Raw genomic sequence first — 22,859 nt, 5'->3', positions numbered from 1 at the left:
TTGATTTGATTTAATTTGCTTCTAATATTTAAAAAATCGACTCGATTGATTTGGTTTCATTTAAAAAAAAAAAAAATCCCTAAACCGAACCATAAACACCCTACACTGGGTGTAGAATGACACAAGCATTAGACAAGTATATTAGTATTTTTTTTAAGTGAAATAAAGTCACTGACACGGTAGTTGAAATAAATTATCTGGCATGTCATATTTTCTAAGAGTCATATTCACTGTGCGGCTTGAAATATTTTAGTCCTTTACATATAAACCATTAAATATTCTTTATGTTTGAGAAATTTGATATCTTTGGTCCTTCGCTAAACAAAACCTTAAATACTAACAGAAAAAAGCCCAGAAAATGATGAAAATGGTCCTTAGTATATAAAGGTTGGTTTTATTTTGATCCTTTATATATAGAGATAATGGTAAAAAAACACACCTTAAGTATTATATTTTTATGAATTTTCTACCTGAGCTATCAGGTGATTTCTACTAGGCAATTTTTTACACGAACTATCAAGTGTTTGCGTTTCCTACTTAAACTATCGCTAACTATTTATCAAAATACACCTCAACTAGTATCTCATGGTATTGGAAACTAAAAAAAAAAATACTGAAGATGTATTTTTGACCATTATCTTTTAATTTTTTAATTTTTCAATTAATCCCTTTAGTTATCCCATTTGACACCATTTTTAAACAAACAAAAAAATGTACACCACACCATCAGATACTAGCCAAGTTGTGTTTTGATAAAAAGTTGGTGTTAGATTCGATAGGAAATGTGAATATCCGATAGTTCAGGTAGAAAACTCACAAAAGGTGATACTTTTTTTTTATTTTATTTTTTATCATTCTCTCTTATAAATATTACTTAAAATAATGGTCTTTAATGTTGTTAAAATATGAACACTTATTGATCCTAAATCCTAAAACAAACTATTCCCCCCTACTGTTAAAGTTAATAGAGAAATTTAGACCCTTGTCTTTATAAAAAATATGTTGATAAAGATGTTCTTATCACTCCATCCCATTTTAATTATTGTTTTATCTCAAAAAATTTAAATTATCTGTTCCTTTAAAAAATCAAGATAATTTTTTCCCCCAATTTTACACTTGCTATTAAAGATGTCGAAAGTGATTGATTAATCATACTTATTTCCAATAATAGCATTAAATAGATAAAAAAGTAAATAAAAATGATTTAGTAAAAATAGATTGCACATACTCCCTTAGTTTCAAATTGTTTGCCGTAGTGTTCTTTTTGATTTGTTTTAAAAAAAATGTTTCTTTCCTAATTTGATAACTCTATAATTCTAACAATCCACGTGGCATGTTCGAGGCCACAAATTGAAAGACATGTTGATACATAATATACATATCTTTAATTTAAGATCACAAAATTTAAATTTATTTTATTTTCAAAGTGTATTCTTAGTTAAACCGGGACAAACAAATTTAAACATATTTTCGTACTACTAATAAACATGCTAAAACACTAAGGGCCTGTTTGGAAAGCCACCTGGTAATTGGAATTGGTGTAATTACTAGGGTAGTAATTACACAGCCTAGTAATTACACAGTAGTGTAATTACAACGACCTGTTTGTTTGTCATAACGTAATTACAGTGTAATTACAAGCGTGTTGTTTGGTTGCACAAGTGTAATTACACAGTCAGTTTAATTTAAAAATAAAATTTAATCATAAAAAATTTAAAATTAATATTTAAAAAATATTGCCTTTATAAATAATATTAAATTAGTTATTTAATAACACATTGTTTCTTGAAAATACATTAATTAATAATCATATATTTGTAACTAATATTGTAACAAAAATAATTGATATATATTTTTCAAATTAATATTTAATTATAAAACTTAAAAGAAGACTTTTTTTGTGAGAACGTCATGGATTGGATGTTTGACAAAAAAATAATATTAATAAATATAATGCCATAACATCATTCAGATGTTTGACACAAAAATCCATCAAATGCAAGTGAAAAATAAACAACATGCAATTTGAAAGCAAATAACTTAAAATTGAAAATATAACCTAAATTCAAAATCCAAAAGAAAAAGTTCAACATAATACTCTTATGTCAAATTCCAACATTACATAAGTAAGTTCCAACGTAGCTTAAGTAAATAATTCAAAAGAAAGGAAAAATATAAGTCTATAACCCTATTCACAATGAAATTATACTTTAATAACGTCACCTGTTATATGTCAAGTTTGTTAATAACTCATTCTTTCCAATATTAAGAGGTGTAGTTTCAAATATTAGAATAATAACACGGTTATGCTAAATGAATAAAATAAAAATAAAAAAAATACGAGTAATTACATGGAATCACAAGAAGTAAAGGTTGGGAATGAAAAGAAAGAAAATGAAAAATAAATAATATAAAAAGAAAAATACATTTAAAAAAATAAAAATAATAAAAAAGTAAAAATAAAAAAGAAATAAAAAAATATTTAAAATAAAAAAAATGAATTAAAGTAAAAAAATAAACAGACTAAAAAGTAACCCTGTAATTACAGGGTGTAATTACACCCAATTCTCAGCCCCCCCTTGAGAATTGGAGAGTGTAATTACACCCTGTCAATTACACCCAATTCCCACCTAACTGTGTAATTACCTGGTCAAACAAACAGGCCAAACTGTGTAATTACACCCAATTACACTCAATTCCAATTACGTGGATGGCTTTCCAAACAGGCCCTAAAAGAGAAGTAAAATGAGGGAGAGGGAGGGAGTATTATGGGAATTGGGGATTTACCCTTAGAAATGGGGTTTTGGAAATGGTTGTCCAATTAATTAGCTAATGGGCATAGCTACAAGAATAAGAAGACAGATAGAAAGCCTTCAATCAGCACCATATATCAAAATTGGGGATTTTTTCATGACTATACATTTCAACAACTTTCTATCCCAAGGTAATTTTTGTTAAATTTCTTCTTCCTCTGTTCTTCTATTCCAAATTGACTCATTCATGGACCCACCTTCTTGTTTTCACTTTCCATCCATCAATTAGTACTCTTATTGATAGGTCATTACCCTTCTTTTTCTTTGCAGCTTCATCTGCTTGTACTCTGAGCTGTCTATTGTGTACATATTACTCTGGATAGAGGATGGAGAGGTGGGTCTTCTATTACAGTTCACACAAATTTCCTACTACTTATGAATGAATAATAGTTATTCAAAAAACGTATCCCATTTTCCGTATATAACACTTGACTAGGTCCCAATAGCAATAATTCAATTCAATTGGAGTAGACCCCTTCTTCATACAAACTTTTCGTATTTGTTGAAATATTATGCATCTAATTTTTACACCAAACTAATAGATATATGCCACTTTTTGCATGTGCATTATTTTCATTTAATCATGGTTAATTCATATAAATTACCTCCTCATTAAATTACTTAACCATGGTAAGTTTATCTGATTTGATCTAATATTCCGTTATGCTAAAAGAATTCAACATTTTATATATAACAAACTGAGTTTAATTTTACTAAGAGCAAAATGAGAAAAAAATAATTAATTATTTTTTAAACTTCTAAAATGATAAATAGTTTGATATAATTATTTTTAATAACCATGACAGATAATTTGAGACAGATAATTTGAGACGGGAAGTACTAATAAACATGGTAAAAGCCAAAAAGAGAGGTAAAATGAGGGACAGGGAGGGAGTATGACAGGAATTGGGTTTTTCACCCATAGAAATGGGGTTTTGGAAATTTTTGTCCAATTAGTTAATTAATGGGTGAGAGAGAATTGGATTAGGAGAACATGAGGACTGCAAGCCTTTGTTTTCTATTGTTAAACTTCTTCTACAATTCCAAATTGACTCATTTGTTTGACCCACCTCTTTTTGTCTTCCCTTTGCATCTGCACAAAACCGAATGTACAGCTCAAACTCTTTGCTCAAATATTCTGTAGAGAATTATTACAAGGTAATTTACATAAAGAAACCCTGATGCTGCTTTATTAAGCATTAACTATTTTGCTTTTGGAAAAGTAACATTCTTGCCTTCTGTACAAAGAAAAGGTTTCAGTTTTTATCTGTTTTATTTAGATTATTTTTATTAATAGTGATTCACTTTTTCTATTTCTAATAGTGATTCACAAGATAGGCATGCTAATGTTCCTTTTTTTTTTTTTTTTTTTTTTTTTTTTTTATAATTAATTTGTAGCTTCCATTGTGTACATATTAAAGTGGAATTTTGGTGCAGGGAGGGTGGGTGGGCTTTGAAGTAATTTCCTACTTCCTTCTATTAAAGTTCAAAGAAAATCTTAATAACAATAATAATTCTAATCACAAGTGGAGTAAAGCATTAAGAAGCTGCTTAATTCACAGAAACAACCATCTTTCATTTTGTTTCTATTTGCTGCTTAATTAACAGAAACAATCTATCTTTCATTTTGTTTCTATTTGCTGCTTAATTCACAGAAACAATCTATCTTTCATTTTGTTTCTATTTCACCTTATTACCACAACTATAATCTATCCACACAGTTGGTGTTTTCTTTTTCAGACATACAATTGAATCCATGGCGTCATCTTCTTCTTTGGATAGTAGTTCAAAATACTCTCCTCGATGGAAGTATGATGTCTTTCTAAGTTTTAGAGGTGAAGATACTCGTAAAACAATTACGGGTCACTTGTATGAGGGTTTGAAAAACAGGGGAATAATCACCTTTCAAGATGATAAAAGGCTAGAGCTTGGCGATTCGATCCCACAAGAGCTCTTGAAATCTATTGAAGAGTCTCAAGTTTCCCTCGTCATTTTCTCGAAGAATTATGCTACATCAAGATGGTGCTTGAATGAATTAGTGAAGATCATGGAATGCAAGGACAAAAATGGACAAATAGTCATACCGATCTTCTATGATGTGGATGCAACAGAAGTTCGAAACCAAAGTGATAGCTTTGCAGTAGCATTTGCCAAACATGAAAAAAAGTATAAGGATGATGCTGAGGGGATGCAGAAAATGCGAGGATGGAGGACGGCCCTAACTGATGCCTCAAATCTAGTAGGATCTGTAGTATTCCATGGCGGGTGAGTTAAACACACATAAATTGAAACGGAGGGAATAATTTATGAAGACTAGCTACACATAATTATATTCTACTATCAAAAATAAGTCAGACAGAATCTTAAATAACTTATTCGTATTTTCTGAAAATAGAATGATGGTTGATTATATACGTTTCTATCTGTAAGAAGGCATAGCTCCTATCAACTTTATTACTCAATGACATTGTTAGGTAAATAATATTTTGATTGGTTCTTCTAGAGTTTGGTTTACGTGCATAGTCCTTTTTATCATAATTATGGACTCTACAATGTGGTACTTCTTATTCTTGACGTTTTTGTCTGTATATATTTGTAGGGTTGAATCAGACTGTATTAAGGATATTATTGCTAAAATTTCGTCCATATGCAAGACTTCAGTATCTTATTTGGACAAAGTTGTGGGAGTAGACACTCAATTAAAGGAAATCGAATCCCTATTAGAGATGGAAATTGATGATGTTCGGATTGTGTGGATCTGGGGTATGGGGGGAATCGGGAAAACAACAATAGCAAAGACTATTTTTTATAATACACTCTCGTCCAAATTTAAAGATGCTTGTTTCCTTGAGGACATTAAAGCAAACAATCATAGAATACACTCTCTGCAAAATATCCTTCTCTCTAAACTGGTAGGGGAAAAAGAAAATTGTGTTAATAACAAGGAGGAAGGGAAGCACCTGATGGCTCGTAGACTTCGGTCAAAGAAGGTTTTAGTTGTGCTTGATGACATAGATCACAGAGACCAATTGAATTACCTAGCAGGGGATCTTGATTGGTTGGGCAAGGGTAGTAGGATTATTGCAACCACTAGAGACAAGCATTTGATGGGGAGTAAGGATATATTATATGAAGTGACTACATTAGTTGAACATCAAGCTATTCAATTGTTCAATCAATATGCTTTCGAGGGAGAAGTTCTGGATGAGCGTTTTGTCGAGCTGACGTTGGAGGTGGTAAGTCATGCTGAAGGCCTTCCTTTAGCCCTGAAAGTGTGGGGTTCGTTCTTACGTAATAGGGACATAAATGAGTGGATAAGTGCTATAAAGGACATGAGAATTAACTCTGAAAAAGAAATCCATGAAAAGCTCAAAATTAGCTATGATGGACTTGGGACCACACAACAAGATATATTTCTAGATATAGCATGCTTCTTACGAGGGGAACAAACAGATTACATCATGGAAATTCTTGAGAGCTGTCATTCTGGAGCAAATATCGGATTGAGGGTCCTAATTGACAGATCTCTAGTGTTCATCGATGACTATGATAACATTCAAATGCATGATGTAATACAAGATATGAGTAAATACATAGTGGAACTGCAAAAGGATCCGGGCGAACGCAGCAGACTGTGGCTCGCTGAAGATTTTGAAGAAGTGATGGTCGACAATACGGTTAGTAGGCTAAACAATGCAATAATTTTCAATTTCTATTCCTTATATTCCGACGACAGAGTTTTTAGTTTCTCTTGCTTCATATTCTTTAGGTACACCACTTTAGTTGTTACTTTCATAGGAGAAGCAAAAGAAACATTAATTACCTAGCGCTGCTTAATTCATCAAGTAGCCACTTTAACTTGCGCTGCCTAATTCATTTATCTTATGTTATTCAGCCATGAATTGATCTAGCAGCCACTTAATCTGTTTATTTCATTCTTTGGATTAATTTGAAGTTTGTACGACATCTTATACATAATATCTCAATCGGTATTTTTTTTTACAGCTAATATCACCGAGATACTTACAATGAATAACTTTTATTAATAAAATTCCTCAAATTAAAAAACACAAGCAAGGAAGGTCAAAACTTACCTTACCAATCCTCCGTACAGAATTCACTTGATTATTTTTTACTAGAAAGATTTCAATTATTGGTATTGTTTCAATTACATGTTTGTTCTATCACAGCGTGAATATTTTCAATTTGACTCAAAAGAACTTCTTAAAAAATTTATTATTAGAAAATAGGATTATAGAATTAATTGCACAAAGTATTACTTTTAAACAACATATTTCTTAATGAGGACCTAACAAATACTTTTCTCTAAATAATTTAACGGTGCTTTTCAAGTACTTGAAGTGCAGTAATAAATAATACAAAACATGATGAAATTTGGCATTGCGAGGAGTGAGAAAGTAGTCATATTGGCATGCGAATTCTATACAGATTTTAAAAATATTTTGTGGACTAATGATCCTTTTATCAGGGGACAAAAGCAATGGAAGCAATCTGGGTAGAAGATGTTCGCGACCTATGCTTTACGAAAAAAGCCATGGAAAATATGAGAAGGCTTAGAATATTACACATCGAGGGTACTGAATCACACAGTGACTCCATTGAGTACCTGCCCAATAGCTTGCGTTGGTTTGATTGTCATGAGTATCCTTGGAAGTCATTGCCAGAAAATTTTGAACCCAACAGACTTGTTCATCTTAATCTCACGGAAAGCTCGCTGCGTCATTTATGGGCTGGAAGAAAGGTACAATAACTGAATTTAATTTTATTTTTCTTTTGATCAAATACATAGATAAACACTCAAAGTTAACAACCGTCCGATAGATATCTTAACTAGACAATATATACACCTTTTATTAATACAAGTGTGTCTTTTGAATACCCCAATCTCACCTGGCAACACGCGTGACATTCAATTGCTTCACGCTGGGTGATGTATTAATCAACTTCAAATAGGGAGAGATTGGTGAGAGGGGTGGTTTCTGATTTGTGAGACGAAGAAATAAGAGTGGTAGTTTTTTTTTTTTAATTTTTAATTAAAGAAATTGCAGCTCTTTCCTTCGTAGCCTTTAGAGTTAAGAGTCAAAAATACACCTCAAGTATCACTTTTTTTTAGTTTCCTACTTGGATTATCATGTGTAAGAGTTTTCTACCTAAACTATCATCAACTAGTTAGAAAGACACACATCAACTATCAGTTGTTTACTTTTCCTACCTCGGCTTTCAGGTAGGAAAAGTGAATAATGGAGGTGTATTTTGCTAACTAGTCGGTAGTAGTTTAGGTAGGAAACTCTCACACTTGATAGTTCAAATAGGAAACTAAAAAAAAAAAGTGATACTTGTGGAGTTGATGTGTGTTTTTAAACCTTTGATTCATTTAGAATGGCATAGGGATTGAAATTCACGCGTGAGGACTATCGTGCACACTCGTGCACGATTCACACTTATAAATGTGAGAAATGTCTATATGGTCATTTGGAGAGTTAAAATATCCATCTGGCAGTAGTTAGTATCAACTTTAAATGCCTATTTGTGTATTTTGCAATTTCTTTTGCTGTTGTTGTCCTTTAATTTAGTGATATTGAGCAAAGATTATTACTTTTGTCCCGTTTTATTTGAGATTCTTTTGTTTTTAGCTTGTTCTAGAATTATGATGCATGCTTAAATGAAAAAAAGTTATTTATGCTTTCTTTTTTTAGTTGTCCCAAAAGATTGAAAACTTTCTATATTGAACAAATCCTTAATGAGATGATTTATAGCTACTCAAATTTTATGATTTGTTTTAAACTACAAGTTTCAAAAATCTTTCTTAAAGTTTTTGATGGGTCAAATACCGTCACATAAATTGGAACGAAAAATGTATTAATTCCAAAGCCCAAATTAATGTGTCATATATTATTTTAAATTGTTCTCAGATTATTATAAGATCTTTAAGTCTTTTTCCAAATCTTCCTATCAACATCTTAACTCAAAAGCTCAATTTTAAATACGGATTAGGCTAAATACCTAGATAGCTCCACCTTCAACTTAGCATCTTTTGTAAGATAAGTACTTAAACTTACATAGTGACCGAATAGAGACTTAAACTTGATATAAGTGTATCTTTTAAATACCCATGTCTATGAGACCAAACGCGTGAAAGCAACTGCATCTCACATATCAATTGAACCAATCAGGTATTGACACTTGTAATTTAAAGGAAAAATAACTTATATCTAAAAAAAATAGACAATATAAAATAAAAAATAAAAAGGAAAAACGTTCTCACCAATCTCCCAAATCCAGTCCTTGTCTCTTTCTTTCTTCATCCGCATGTAATTATTCATATTCATGTTTATTCTAGGTTCTATTAGAAATCAGTGGGAGGTAAAATCAACTTAATCATGATGTCCACCTTAAATCTTCTTCAGCTTTGAAGCAACAATTAATTCCTCAGGCAATCTATCATGGTTTCCGAGATGGCCGGAGAACACGCAATTTGCCATAGTTTCCGGCAATTTGAAGGTGGCCACAATCTGCTATTGCTTCATATTTTTGGTTCCAGTTTCTTTTTCAATCCAAAAATTCATCTCTAGATATAAGCTTTTGTTTACTTTAACAAATTAATCATTTATTATTGAATGTTTTCCAAAAAAGTGCTAGTTGCTTTCTCTGTATCCAAGTTCCTCAATCGGCAGTGAAGTGTTTTTATAAAATGGTTAAGGTCATGAGTCCATAAAAAAATTCTAAAAAGAAACAAAAGTAAGTGTGAAACACACATGACCTCCCGTGCTAGGGTGAGGTAATCTACAAGATACACATTTTTCAAGTTCAAGTGTCTATCCAGTTATTATCTAAGTTTAAGTGTCTAACTTACAAAATGTACCAAGTTTAAGGTGCTATCTAGGTAAAAAATTCCTAGTATGAACTATATCTTATGTTGTAGACTAGATATGAAAAGCCCATGCGTAGCACAAGCCTAACAAAATATTATTGTTTTTTGCATTTTATGTTCTTACATTTAGTTCTGGTATCAACAGTATACAACTTGATAAGTTTGATCTTATAGTAATTTGATGATGAAGAGACAATAAAGCAAATTTGCTTTTCAAGTGAACCAATTAGTTATTTCGATTCTTGGTTATTCACTTGAGACAATTGAGGAGTTAAGAGATGCCAATAACTACAACTATAGAAAAATAGTCAATTTACTGCTATAAACTCAACATGATATTATGAGGCTCTACTTCTTCTCCTCCTTTTTTTTCATTGTTGTTCTATGATAATGTCAACTTGAGTTATGATTTTGACGTTGCACCCTTAATTCCAAATTTGATATCATCTTGTTATATTTTGATTCCAGAAAAAATGTTGAAAACAACATATATATTTTTGTAGTTTTCAAAATATAAAGTAAATGCATTATGGGTTTGAAATGTTTAAAGCAAATAGGGAGAGTATTAAACTTGGAAGAACACAGAAAAAAAATGGAATAAGTATAGTACTGTGGGTCCCATATCTCCCCATATGGCCACTGATTGATTTCCTAGCACGTGACCTTGAGCAGATGACCTTTTCTAGGAACTTGAAAAGCACTCAAACTTGTCCTTATTTACTAAAATGTCAACAAACAAATACTGAAAGAAATTCAACAATCAAGGGCAAAATGTAGCTATAAAAAAGGGACACACAATTTTACAGCTAGGGACGCATTTGAAATAAAATAGAAATGCATATGGGTTTAGAGTCAATTGGGAGAGTAGTACAAATTTCTATTCAACTATGTGCAACACTAAAAAGCACAACTTTTTCAGAAATACCATAACTACCCTCCAAATTGCCAAGCAAGCATGTTGATGAAATAGAGTCCTCAAGCTGTTAAGTGTAGCTTCTTATATTAGAGAATAGAGAAAGAGAATAGTGGAAGCAATATACTTAATTAAAACAAATTGAATTCATTTTCTGCAACCATTTTCTAGAATTAAAAAAAAAGTTATCAGTTCCTTAAACTCAAATTAATGTACTTTATATTATATTTTGGGTCGTTCTCTTATTTTCTACTACTATAAGATCTTTATGTCATTTTATCTCCCAAATTTTCCTATTATAATTTTAACTAAGAAGCTAGCTCGTTCCATATTTCCCTAGCAAGATTTGAATCTCATCCAAAAGCTTGTATGTAGCGGGACATAAGGAATACTTGCTAACATAAGGAGTTCATTCTATACAACTATTTTCTAGAGTGATATTTAAGCTTTCCTACATTATTTTTCGAATTTCATCACTTTATTTTTTCCATGCTATATTATACTTCTCTAATGAGACAAATATTTTTCTATTTGGCTACAATTTTCTTCTGTTATTTCTAAATAAATTTAACATCGTTTTTTGTTTTAGGTAGAATACTAAAACTCCTCTAAATTTGGTATGTTTTATTTGATACAAACCTGAACTTGTATTATCTTCATTAATCTACTTGCTATCATTTATCTACGTGGCGAGTCTAAGATTGAGATCCACGCTGCCACGTGGTATTTTTTTGAAATAAATTATCTTTTTAAGCGTTTTAAGTTTAGGACCAAATTTTGCAATAAACCTGTTGGAGCTCCATTATTTCTAAAAAAAATATTTTAGTAAAAGTAATGAAGTTTCAACTAATTTTATCTACAAGCTTTGCCTGAAAAAGAAAAAAATATAATGTTAAAATAAATATTCATGATATTCAGTGGCGGAACCATGATATTTAAGTAGGGGGTTTAAAAATATAAAGAATCTTCTGGGGAGGTCCGTTTGATATCCAAAAACTGCTCAGCAACAGTCGGACAAGTGGGGAATGTTGAACACACAAAAAAGTCAAGGGAGTTCAACAGTTACTATATATACATAAAAAAAATTGTATATATAATGCAACTTTTTACCGAAAGGATGAACCCCATTGGTCCAACCTAGCTCCGAGAAATAAAAAGAAACACACAATTGAAACTCTACTACCTTGACTAAATCATTTTTTATTAGGGAGCGAACATCCATTCCCACTAAACACAAAATAATTAACCTTCCATGTCCTCCTTACTTTCATACCCCCAAAATTATTTATCCATAATACACATTATAGCTTTTGTAGATAATTATCTCTTTTTTCTTTTTATTTCTCTATGTCTTATCTTCTTTTCTTTCTTTTATTCTTTTATTCTTTTCTTTTTTCTCCTTTTTTGTTCTTCTAGTTTTTTCTACTATATTTATTTTCTTTTTCACCATAAATTAATTCCATTTTTTTATTTTTTTTATTTTTTTATTTCTTGTTCCTTTTTTAATTTTATCTATTTTTTTTATCTCCATAATCTAATTTCATTCACGTTTTTGCTATTTTTATTTGTATTTCTTTTTTAATTTCAGGTGATTTTCATTTATTTTTCCTTCTTTTTGAATTTATTTTTATTTTTTATGTTTTTCATAATCTAATTCTACAAACCTTTTGGCTTCTTTATCCTTTTCAATAAAAAGGATAACTGATATATTATCTTTTCTATTTTTTTATTCTCAAAAAATAATTTATTCTAGCACATAATATATCAAATTAGTAGCAGTTGAATTATACTTTTACAATATATTATGATACCCACATAGTATATAATATTGAGAGGGTATCATACATGGCTTGTGGTTCATTTATTTAAGAAAAACACTCAATCCTCTATGATACCAACCAGATATATATCATATAAGGACAAAGTATCATAGAGGACTGATTCATCCCTTCAATAAAAACACAATTCAATCAACTATAATATTCACATGGTATATATCATATACTGACATGGTATCATAGGAGATTGATTCATTCCTTCAAAAAAATATTAATCAGTCCTTTATGATACCCACATGGTGTATCATATACTGAGAGAGTATCATAGAGGATTGGTTCATTCTTTCAATAAAAACACAATTCAATTATTTATGATATCCACATGGTATATATCGCATACTAACAAGGTATCATGAATGAATGACGCGCATGATATATACCATGATGGTATCATGAAGGATTGTTGTAGTCCTTGAATGAAACAGTCTCCAGTCCTCCATGACACTGTCATGGTATAAAAATATCTTGAGATGTTATCATGCAGGACTGCTGTAGTCCTTCAATGAAACATTCTTCAACTGTTCTCCATGATACCAGCAGGGTATAAAAATATACTGAGATGTTATCATGCAGGACTACTGCAGTCCTACTCTTCAATAGTCCTTCATGATACCATCATGCTATAAAAATATACTGAGATTGTATCATGCAAGACTGTTTTAGTCCTTCAAACACTCTTCAACAGTCCTCCATGATACCATCATGGTATAAAAATATATTGATCTCGTATATATTACTCTCACTATTTCAATTTATGTGAACCTATTTCCCGTTTAGTCCGTGACCAAATGAATGACCTATTTCCTAATTTGGAAATAAATTCACTTTATGAATTGATTTACAACCACACAAATATTCAAGACTGATTTCAAACCACAAGTTTCAAAAGTCTTCACTCTTTCTTAAATGTCGTGTCTAGTCAAATGAGTTCACATAAATTGAAATGGAGGGAGTATATACTATATACTGACAGTGTATCTAGAGGAATGGTACATTCTTTCAAGAAAAATACAATTCTATCATCTACAATACATACATGGTATATATCATATACTTACATGGTATCACAAAGGATTAAGAATTCAAAAAGAAAACAAACAATTCTCAGTCCTCTGTGATACTCACATGGTATATTTCATATGCTGACAGAGTATCATAGATGATTGGTTAATTTCTTCAGAGGAAAATACTCCTTAGTCCTCTCTGACACCCATATGGTATAGTGGATCGGCATTCCTTTGAAAACGAGCTCAGTCCTCTTTGATACCAACCTGGTATATGTTATACTGACAGGGTATGATAGATGACAAGTTCATTTTAAAAATTTAATGTTTATATTATTTTTAGTAAATTTTAATGCGAAAATAATACAAACAATAGAGTCATATTTTCGATATAAATTTGTTTACGTTGCAAGTAAAAAAGAATTATAAAAATATGTTTCTATTTACTTAGAATAAATAACAATTATAGCTAAAGAATAAATTTAAAAATGCAAAATTTGGGTTAAAATGTACATTGTAAGTAAAAACCAAGAAAAAATATTAAAAATATAAATTAATTTGCAATTTCACATAAAATACTGTGTTGACTCTGATAGTCCAAATGAGGTTACTCATTTTTCATTTGAGGGAAGTAAATTATTTTTTTAATAGTAACATAAAAGTCGTTTGATGCAATCAAAGCTCAAATATACAGAATCTGAAAAGAATAAAAAGGAATGGGAACGGTATCACTCTAATACTTGCCCTTTCATAACCTAAATGAAAACCCTAATTTTATGATAGTATCACTATTTTTCCTGCCCTTTCTTCCTTTTCCTATAATTCATTCTTTCTGTCTTCTTCTTAATTGCAGCATTTTCCTTGTCTACGATGGCTAGATCTCAATTGGTCTAAAAGCCTGATGCGAACGCCAGATTTCATGGGGTTGCCAAATTTGGAGTATTTGAATCTGTCATATTGTTGGAGTCTTGAAGAGGTTGATGGTTCGTTGGGGTATTGCGGTAAGCTCATTCAGTGCAATTTGAGTGGTTGCTTATGGCTTAAGAGGTTTCCATGTGTTAATGTGGAATCTCTTGAGTTTCTCGGTTTACAAGGATGCTCTAGTTTAGAGAAATTTCCAGAAATCAGGGGAAGAATGAAGCCGGAGTTAAAGATTACGAGGAATAACTCTGGGATAAGGGAAATACCATCATCTTTTTTTCAGTCCGGAACTCATCTTACGAAGCTAGATTTGAGCTTTACGGAACAGCTTGTAGCTCTTCCAAGAGGCATTGGCATGTTGAAAAGCTTGGTGGAGCTAGATGTGTCTTATTGCTCAAAACTTGAAAGCTTTCCAGAAGAGATAGGGAATTTAGAAAACTTGGAGAAGCTTGATGCCAGCTGTACTCTAATTTCACCACCTCCATCTTTCATTGCCCGGTTGAACAAGCTTAAATTCTTGAGTTTTAGCAAACAAAAATATGGAGTAGGCCTCGAAGATGGAGTGTGCTTTGTGTTTCCTTCGGTGAATGACGGATTACGCTCATTAGAACGACTGTATCTCAGTTACTGCAATATGAAAGATGGAGGACTTCCGGAAGACATTGGATCCTTGTCCTCTTTGAAAAAGTTGTATCTCACTGGAAATAATTTTGAGCATTTGCCTCGAAGCATATCCCAACTCGGTGCTCTTCAATCCTTGGAGTTATTAGATTGCGAGAGGCTTAAGGAGTTGCCGAGTTTCATGGGGATGCCAAATTTGGAGTATTTGAATCTGGTCAGTTGCGAAGATCTTAAAGAGGTTGACGATTCACTGGGGTATTGCGAAAAACTCATTCAGTTATATTTGGGTCGTTGCTCAAGACTTAAGAGGTTTCCATGTGTTAATATGGAATCTCTTGAATTTCTAGATCTACGAGATTGCTCTAGTTTAGAGAAATTTCCAGAAATCAGGGGAAAAATGAAGCCGGAGTTAGAGATTATGATGACAGACTCTGGGATAAGGGAAATATCATCATCTTTTTTTCAGTCCGGAACTCATCTTACGAAGCTAGATTTGAGCTTTACGGAACAGCTTGTAGCTCTTCCAAGAGGCATTGGCATGTTGAAAAGCTTGGTGGAGCTAGATGTGTCTTGTTGCTCAAAACTTGAAAGCTTGCCAGAAGAGATAGGGAATTTAGAAAACTTGGAGAAGCTTGATGCCAGCTGTACTCTAATTTCACCACCTCCATCTTTCATTGCCCGGTTGAACAAGCTTAAATTCTTGAGTTTTAGAAAACGAAAATCAGAAGTAGGCCTCGAAGATGGAGTGTGTTTTGTGTTCCCTCAGGTGAATGACGGATTACGCTCATTGGAAGATTTGGATCTCGATTACTGCAATCTAATAGATGGAGGACTTCCGGAAGACATTGGATCCTTGTCCTCTTTGAAAAAGTTGAGTCTTGTGGGAAATAATTTTGAGCATTTGCCTCGAAGCATAGCCCAACTTGGTGCTCTTGAATACTTGGAGTTATTAGATTGCAAGAGGCTTAAGGAGTTGCCGTGTTTCATGGGGATGCCAAATTTGGAGTATTTGAATCTGGGCAATTGCGATGATCTTGAAGAGGTTGACGATTCACTGGGGTATTGCGAAAAACTCATTCAGTTATATTTGGGTCGTTGCTCAAGACTTAAGAGGTTTCCATGTGTTAATGTGGAATCTCTTGAATTTATCAATCTACGAGATTGCTCTAGTTTAGAGAAATTTCCAGAGATCAAGGGAAGAAGTAAGCTGGGGTTAAAGATTAAGATGAAAGACTCTGGGATAAGGGAAATACCGTCATCTTTTTTTCAGTCTGGAGCTCATCTTACCAAGCTAGATTTGAGTTTTATGAAAAACCTTGTAGTTGTTCCAAGAGGCATTGGCATGTTGAAAAGCTTGGTGGTGCTAAATGTGTCTTCTTGCTCAAAACTTGAAAGCTTGCCAGAAGAGATAGGGGATTTAGAAAACTTGGAGAAGCTTGATGCCAGCTGTACTCTAATTTCACCACCTCCGTCTTCCATTGCCCGGTTGAACAAGCTTAAATTCTTGAGTTTTAGAAAACGAAAATTAGAAGTAGGCCTCGAAGATGGAGTGTGTTTTGTGTTCCCTCAGGTGAATGACGGATTACGCTCATTGGAAGATTTGGATCTCGATTACTGCAATCTAATAGATGGAGGACTTCCGGAAGACATTGGATCCTTGTCCTCTTTGAAAAAGTTGAGTCTTGTGGGAAATAATTTTGAGCATTTGCCTCGAAGCATAGCCCAACTTGGTGCTCTTGAATACTTGGAGTTATTAGATTGCAAGAGGCTTAAGGAGTTGCCGGGTTTCATGGGGATGCCAAATTTGGAGTATTTGAATCTGGGCAATTGCGATGATCTTGAAGAGGTTGACGATTCACTCGGGTATTGCAGAAAACTCATTCAGTTATATTTGGGTTGTTGCTCAAGACTTAAGAGGTTTCCATGTGTTAATGTGGAATCTCTTGAATTTCTCAATCTACGAGATTGCTCTAGTTTAGAGAAATTTCCAGAGATCAATGGAAGAAGTAAGCTGGGGTTAAAGATTAAGATGAAAGACTCTGGGATAAGGGAAATACCATCATCTTTTTTTCAGTCCGGAACTTATCTTACGAAGCTAGATCTGAGCTTTACGAAACACCTTGTAGCTCTTCCAGGCAGCATTGGCATGCTGAAAAGCTTGGTGGAGCTAGATGTGTTGGATTGCTCAAGCCTTGAGATCTTGCCAGCAGAGATAGGAGATTTAGAAAGCTTGGAGAAGCTTGATGCCAGCTGTACTCTAATTTCACGACCTCCGTCTTCCATTTCCCGGTTGAACAAGCTTATATTCTTGAGTTTTAGAAAACATATATCAGAAGTAGGCCTCGAAGATGGAGTGTGCTTTGTGTTTCCTTCGGTGAATGACGGATTACGCTCATTGGAACGACTGTATCTCAGTTACTGCAATATGAAAGATGGAGGACTTCCGGAAGACATTGGATCCTTGTCCTCTTTGAAAGAGTTGTATCTCAATGGAAATAATTTTGAGAATTTGCCTCGAAGCATATCCCAACTTGGTGCTCTGCGAATCTTGGACGTATCAGATTGCATGAAGCTTACACAACTGCCAGAATTTCCATAACAATTAGATACAATAGATGCAGACTGGAGCAATGATTGGATCTGTAATTCGTTGTTTCAGAACATCTCATCATTGCAGCACGACATCTCTGCTTCAGATTCACTAAGAGTATTTACCAGTAGGATGAACATCCCAAGTTGGTTCCAACATTAGGGAATTGATAGAAGTGTATTTGTCAATTTGCCTGAAAATTGGTATGTATCGGCTAACTTCTTGGGATTTGTTGTATGTTACTCTGGCAGCTTAATTGAAACCACAGCTCAATTGATTCCCTAATGTGATGACGGGATGACCCAGAAGCTTGCCTTATCCAACCGTTCAAAATATGATATAGAATTTTTCTTATCTACTATTCAATTTTTCTTGGTGCCTCTTGCTGGCTTATGGGATACATCAAAGGCAAATGGAAAAACACTTCATGATTATGGGCTGTTTAGGTTATTTTTCTCTGGAGAATTGAAGAAATTTGGATTACGTTTGCTGTATAAAGATGAACCTAAGGTTGGGAAAAGGCAGAGCAGATATGACGATAGTGAATCGAGTTCCTCCTCTTGTAAGTAACAAAGTTCACATTATAATATTAGTGGGAGCTCTGTCTTTGAGAATCTGCAGCAACAAGTAGAGGCGCCAGTCTCTTCAGAAACTTTGCAGCTATTTCCCACAAGCTCAGGAGTTTAGCTTAAATATAGGTAGTATACCTCATGATTTGTTTTTTAATCTAATTCTCTCCTATTAGCTACAAAGTCTTCTTCCAAAACTGATAATTTTTTCTTCTCATTCTTTCTCCTTTTTTTCCCCCTTTCTTTCCTTTATTGGCAGGAACTCACCAAATTGAATCTCCATTTGTCTCCGGTTGTGCTGAGCCATCATTAACCATGGTGAGTTAAAGTATGACATCATTAACCGAGATGACTCAGTTTAACAATTCTGCATCAAACCTTTTGTTGTCGAAAGGTGACAATCGTCTTCTAAATTTAGCAATACACTTTTACTTCCTCGGAAATTGAACCACCATGTTTTAACTTGGTATAGATAGAAAAATGGTAGTAAAACAACATTTTTTAAGATAACAACAGTTGCAAAGTAAAGTAGTAAATGTATATTTTTTAATTGAAGGGACAGCTTGTGGAGTATTGCGTGACATCTTACAGTTTGCATTGCATTATAACTTGGTGCTCCATCATAATTCATTTACTGCAACCCGGTATTCTTCTTTTTTGAGTACCACGTTTCAGATTTGACTTTGTTGTATGATTTTCATGTGGAGATGTGTCACAGATATAAGGATTTCATTGAGTTATCATTGATAGATGAAGATTCCTTTGAATTTCTTCTCATTATGTCCACAGAAAAGGCGAAGGGTTTTTATTTCCAAAGGTATCCACTGATCCACGGGTTTACAACTTCTTAATCTATCATTTTGGTGCTCTGTGATTGTTATATTAGAGGAAATCTCTGTTTTAGATATAAGTATCTCTCTTGTTGTGACAGGGAGGTTGGGAAAATGATGAAACAATCAATGATACTTCACAACATGAGACGGTGAAGTAGGAGGGGATGTTAAGGTTTGTTCTCCCTTATAATCCGTTTCAGTTCTTTTTGTACTACGCCCTCTGTTCATTTTATATATGTGACATGTTTGACTAAAGGTGGAGTTTAAGACAAAGGACTTTTTGCACTTATCAAAAGATATTTCTATTGCTATAAGAGCATGATATTAAGGGTAAAATGGAAAGTTTGAAGTTAAAGAGTTTCCAGAATAGAAAGGTGACATTTGTTTTTGAACAGACTAAAGGAGAGAACGTCATGTAAAATGAAACAGTGGGAGTACTTCTTTTAAAGGAAAAAAGGTGAAAAAATAAGCAACAATGTCTTGTGTGTTAACTTGTCTATTCATGAGATGAATGACAGCGTACTAGCTGTGGTAGAGATAATGGCTCATGACAGTTCGATTTCTCGTAGGATATTGAGTGCCAGATTTTTATGCCCTTTGCTCAAGTTTGAATGCACTAATTCATAATTAGATGTTGTGATTGTTTCAGATTAGGAATATGTGATTATCTTGTCTCTCTGCTATTTTATTGATATTGATAGAGTAATAACATCTAGATCTTTATTCTGGCTTGGGATCACTTTTGCATAGAAAACTGGGGACATGGTAATTTGAGAACAAAACCAGTTACACTGCCTATAAAGGGAACAACTAGACTATTCGCCTGTGAAGGGCACATGTTTCCTTAGTTAGTAACAGAACAACTAGACTCCTGGCCCAAGAAAGAGATTTGCGAAAGAACTTGGGTATGCAATAAGTCATTCTTCTTAAATCTATATTTTAATTACTTGAAAGTGGTTCTAACAAGTTTCACTCTTTTTGGTTTTGGATCACTTTTGCAGTGTAAATTGGATGGATGGTACTTTGAGGACAAAGCTGGTGACACTGCCTATGAAGGGCACATGTTTCGCCTGTTTGTAACAGAACAACTAGACTATTGGCCTGAGAACGAGATTCGCAAAAGAACTTGGGGTATTATTCCATAATTCATATATATATATATATATTCGCGAAAGAACTTGGGTATGGAATAATTCATTCTTTTTAAATTTCATTTTGATAAGTAGTTTGTCCAAAAACCAATTACAGATGAATGTGCATGAAGCAAGAAAATTTTGTCTAAATGGGGCCGCAGAATTATCAGCAAGTCACCTGACATCACAGAGCAAACAGACCAAAGGGGAACTATTTCCAGGAATCGAATGTAGCTCCAGTGTTTGAGCAACTATTCTTCCTTTAGGACGTCGAGCTCAAAATACTTTCTCTGCCACTACCAAGTTCTACTGTAGAAGTGTAGAGTTTATTGATACCAATCCACTGTCGAAATAGTTAGAGGATAGGAACTAATTAATGAAACTGGTCAATCTAACCGGTGGTTTAAGTAGTTCAGAGCAACTCCAGTGTTAAAGGAACAACCAAAAAAAGTACTGTAAGTATGATTTTTGTTATCTTAGAATTGGAGTTGTGAGACATATTGGAGAATTAGAATCAGAGCTATCAAAGGAGATGAACATGTACAAGGCTATCAGAAACATTGATGTTGGAAAATAACTGCATCAAATTATTGGATTTTCTAATTCTTTTTCCCCAGAATCTAGCATTCTTTAATTCTTCATATTGCTGGCAAATCCAGAAGGTTACAGTCATTTATCACGGCATTCAGATGGTCAAAGAGATTTTAATTTTGCTGGAATATTGCGCATTCAGATGATAAAAAAGTCGCAAAGGATTTTTAGTACCAAGTTTCAGATTGACTTTGTTAGTTATATGGTTCGTGTGGAAAGATGTATTTTTGGTGGTAAGGTTGTAGTCACTTTATTAACTATATATGTTCCCATGATCATGTCTTTCTGCAGATGTATACCTAACAATATAAAGATTTTACCATGTTATCATTGGTAGATGAATATGCCTTTGAAGTTTATTAACTATACTTGTTCCTAAAGGTAGCGATTGATCCAAGGGTTTAAAACTTCTTAATATATTATTTTGATGCTCTCTCTGTTTGTTATATTAGAGGTAATCTCGTATTCAACTCTCTCTCTAGTTCTGACACGGAGGTGGGGAAAAATATGAAACAATCAAAGATGCAGCGCAATGTGAGACAGTGGAGGAAGGTGGAGTACGAGGGGATGTTATGGTTTGGTCTCCCTCATGAAATCTTTGAGTTCTTTTTTATACCACGACCTCGTTTCATTTTATGACATGTTTGACTAGTGTGAAATTTAAGAAAAAGAACTTTTGCATGTAATCAGGCCCCACTTGTGAGATTTCACTGGGTATGTTGTTGTAGTACTTTTGCACGCACCAAAAGTACCCTGTAGAACTGTTGGTTTTAACATGGCATTGACATTTTCCATGATTGTAAGAGCATGTCATTAAGGGCAAAATGGAAAGTTTGAAGATAAAAGAGTTTTTAAAATAGAAAGGTGTTATTCTTTTTGGAACAAACTAAAAAGAGAGAACACCATATAAAATGGAACAGTGGGAGTATTTCTTTAAAGGAAAAAAAAAGGAGAAAAACAAGCAGTGGTAGAGATAAGGGCTCAAGACATCTCAATTTCTTGCAAAATATCGAGGCTTGATTTTTAAGCCCTGCCTCAAGACTGAATGCACTAATTCATGATTAGATGTTGTGATTGTTTTGACTGAATGCACTAATTCATGATTAGATGTTGTGATTGTTTTGAATTAGGAATATGCGATTATTTTGTTGTCTGCTATTTCTTTAACAATGATCTCGATAAAGTCATAACATCTATATTTTATTACCTATAAGTGACTCTTAACAAGTTTTATTCTGGTTTGGATTACTTTTGTATTACGAACTGGGAAGATGGTACTTTGAGAACAAAACCGGTAACACGGCCTATGAAGGGCACATGTTTCCTCTGTTTGTAACAGAACAACTAGACTCTTGTCCTGAGAAAGAGATTCACGAAAGAACTTGGGTATGGAATAATCCATTCTTTCTAAATTTCATTTTAAAATGTAATCACATCTTTCATTTGTTGACAAGTAGGTGGTCCGATAACCAATTACAGATGAATGTGCGAGAAGCAAGAAAACTTTGCCATAATGGGTGGATGAAGGAGGCTTTGAGAAATTAGTAAGTCGCCTCACATCACCAAGTAAAACGGACCAAAGGGAACTATTCCCAGGAATCCAGTGTAGCTCCAACGCTCGAGCTGAAATACTTTCTCCCCATCACCAAGTTCTACTGAAGAAGCATAGCCTCCATTGATATTTACTATCAAATGTTATATGGTGGAAGCAACTTGTGAATAGGAGTTAAATACTGTCAAATGTTACATGGTCAATCCAGCTGCGAAAAGTAGTTCAGAGAATGAGTTTAGTGAAACTCTAGATTTAGAACCAGAGCTGGAAAATGACATCTGCATATTGGCTTTAGGCTTAAGAAACAAAGTCTTTTGAGTAGCCAATGTTGGTTGGAATAGCCAGTAGTAAATTGAATTAACTAGTGGCATATGTAAATACATTCCCGGAACAATCAGCGGCAAAGCCACATAGACCGAAGGGTGGTCAGATGAACACTTTTAGTCGAAGAATTATATTATTTATATAGAAAATCATACTGTGTATATATAATTATTTTTTTATTAATGTATGTTAAATCTTGAACGACCTTGACAAAATTTCTGTTTCGATACTGGAAACAGTGATGTTGGAAAATTATTGCACTGAA

General features: G+C 33.3%; 1 protein-coding gene across 2 annotated transcripts; it reads left to right on the top strand.

Annotated features, from left to right (window-relative positions):
* The first annotated feature begins 4,229 nt into the window (after window positions 1–4,229).
* On the top strand, window positions 4,230–22,363 carry LOC132614279 (TMV resistance protein N-like). Of its 2 annotated transcripts, XM_060328696.1 has the most exons (9): window positions 4,230–5,078; window positions 5,413–6,490; window positions 7,303–7,575; window positions 14,314–18,290; window positions 18,421–18,479; window positions 18,880–18,978; window positions 19,093–19,166; window positions 19,996–20,125; window positions 20,243–21,081. In XM_060328696.1, exons 1-4 carry the CDS (start codon window positions 4,570–4,572, stop codon window positions 17,599–17,601), a joined length of 5,148 nt encoding a protein of 1,715 aa, XP_060184679.1. In that variant the 5' UTR covers window positions 4,230–4,569; the 3' UTR covers window positions 17,602–18,290; window positions 18,421–18,479; window positions 18,880–18,978; window positions 19,093–19,166; window positions 19,996–20,125; window positions 20,243–21,081. The 2 variants fall into 2 exon arrangements, 1 of the variants encoding a protein (XP_060184679.1); XR_009572232.1 differs by lacking the exons at window positions 4,230–5,078; window positions 5,413–6,490; window positions 7,303–7,575; ... (3 more) ...; window positions 19,093–19,166; window positions 19,996–20,125 and adding exons at window positions 20,159–20,176; window positions 22,198–22,363 and having other exon boundaries at window positions 20,243–22,104.
* Window positions 22,364–22,859: the final 496 nt, after the last annotated feature.

This window comes from Lycium barbarum, chromosome 10 (genome assembly GCF_019175385.1).
Source record: "Lycium barbarum isolate Lr01 chromosome 10, ASM1917538v2, whole genome shotgun sequence".
Lineage (NCBI taxonomy): Eukaryota > Viridiplantae > Streptophyta > Magnoliopsida > Solanales > Solanaceae > Lycium > Lycium barbarum.
Note: the sequence above shows the minus strand (reverse complement) of the source record. Positions and strands in the feature narration are given on the sequence as shown.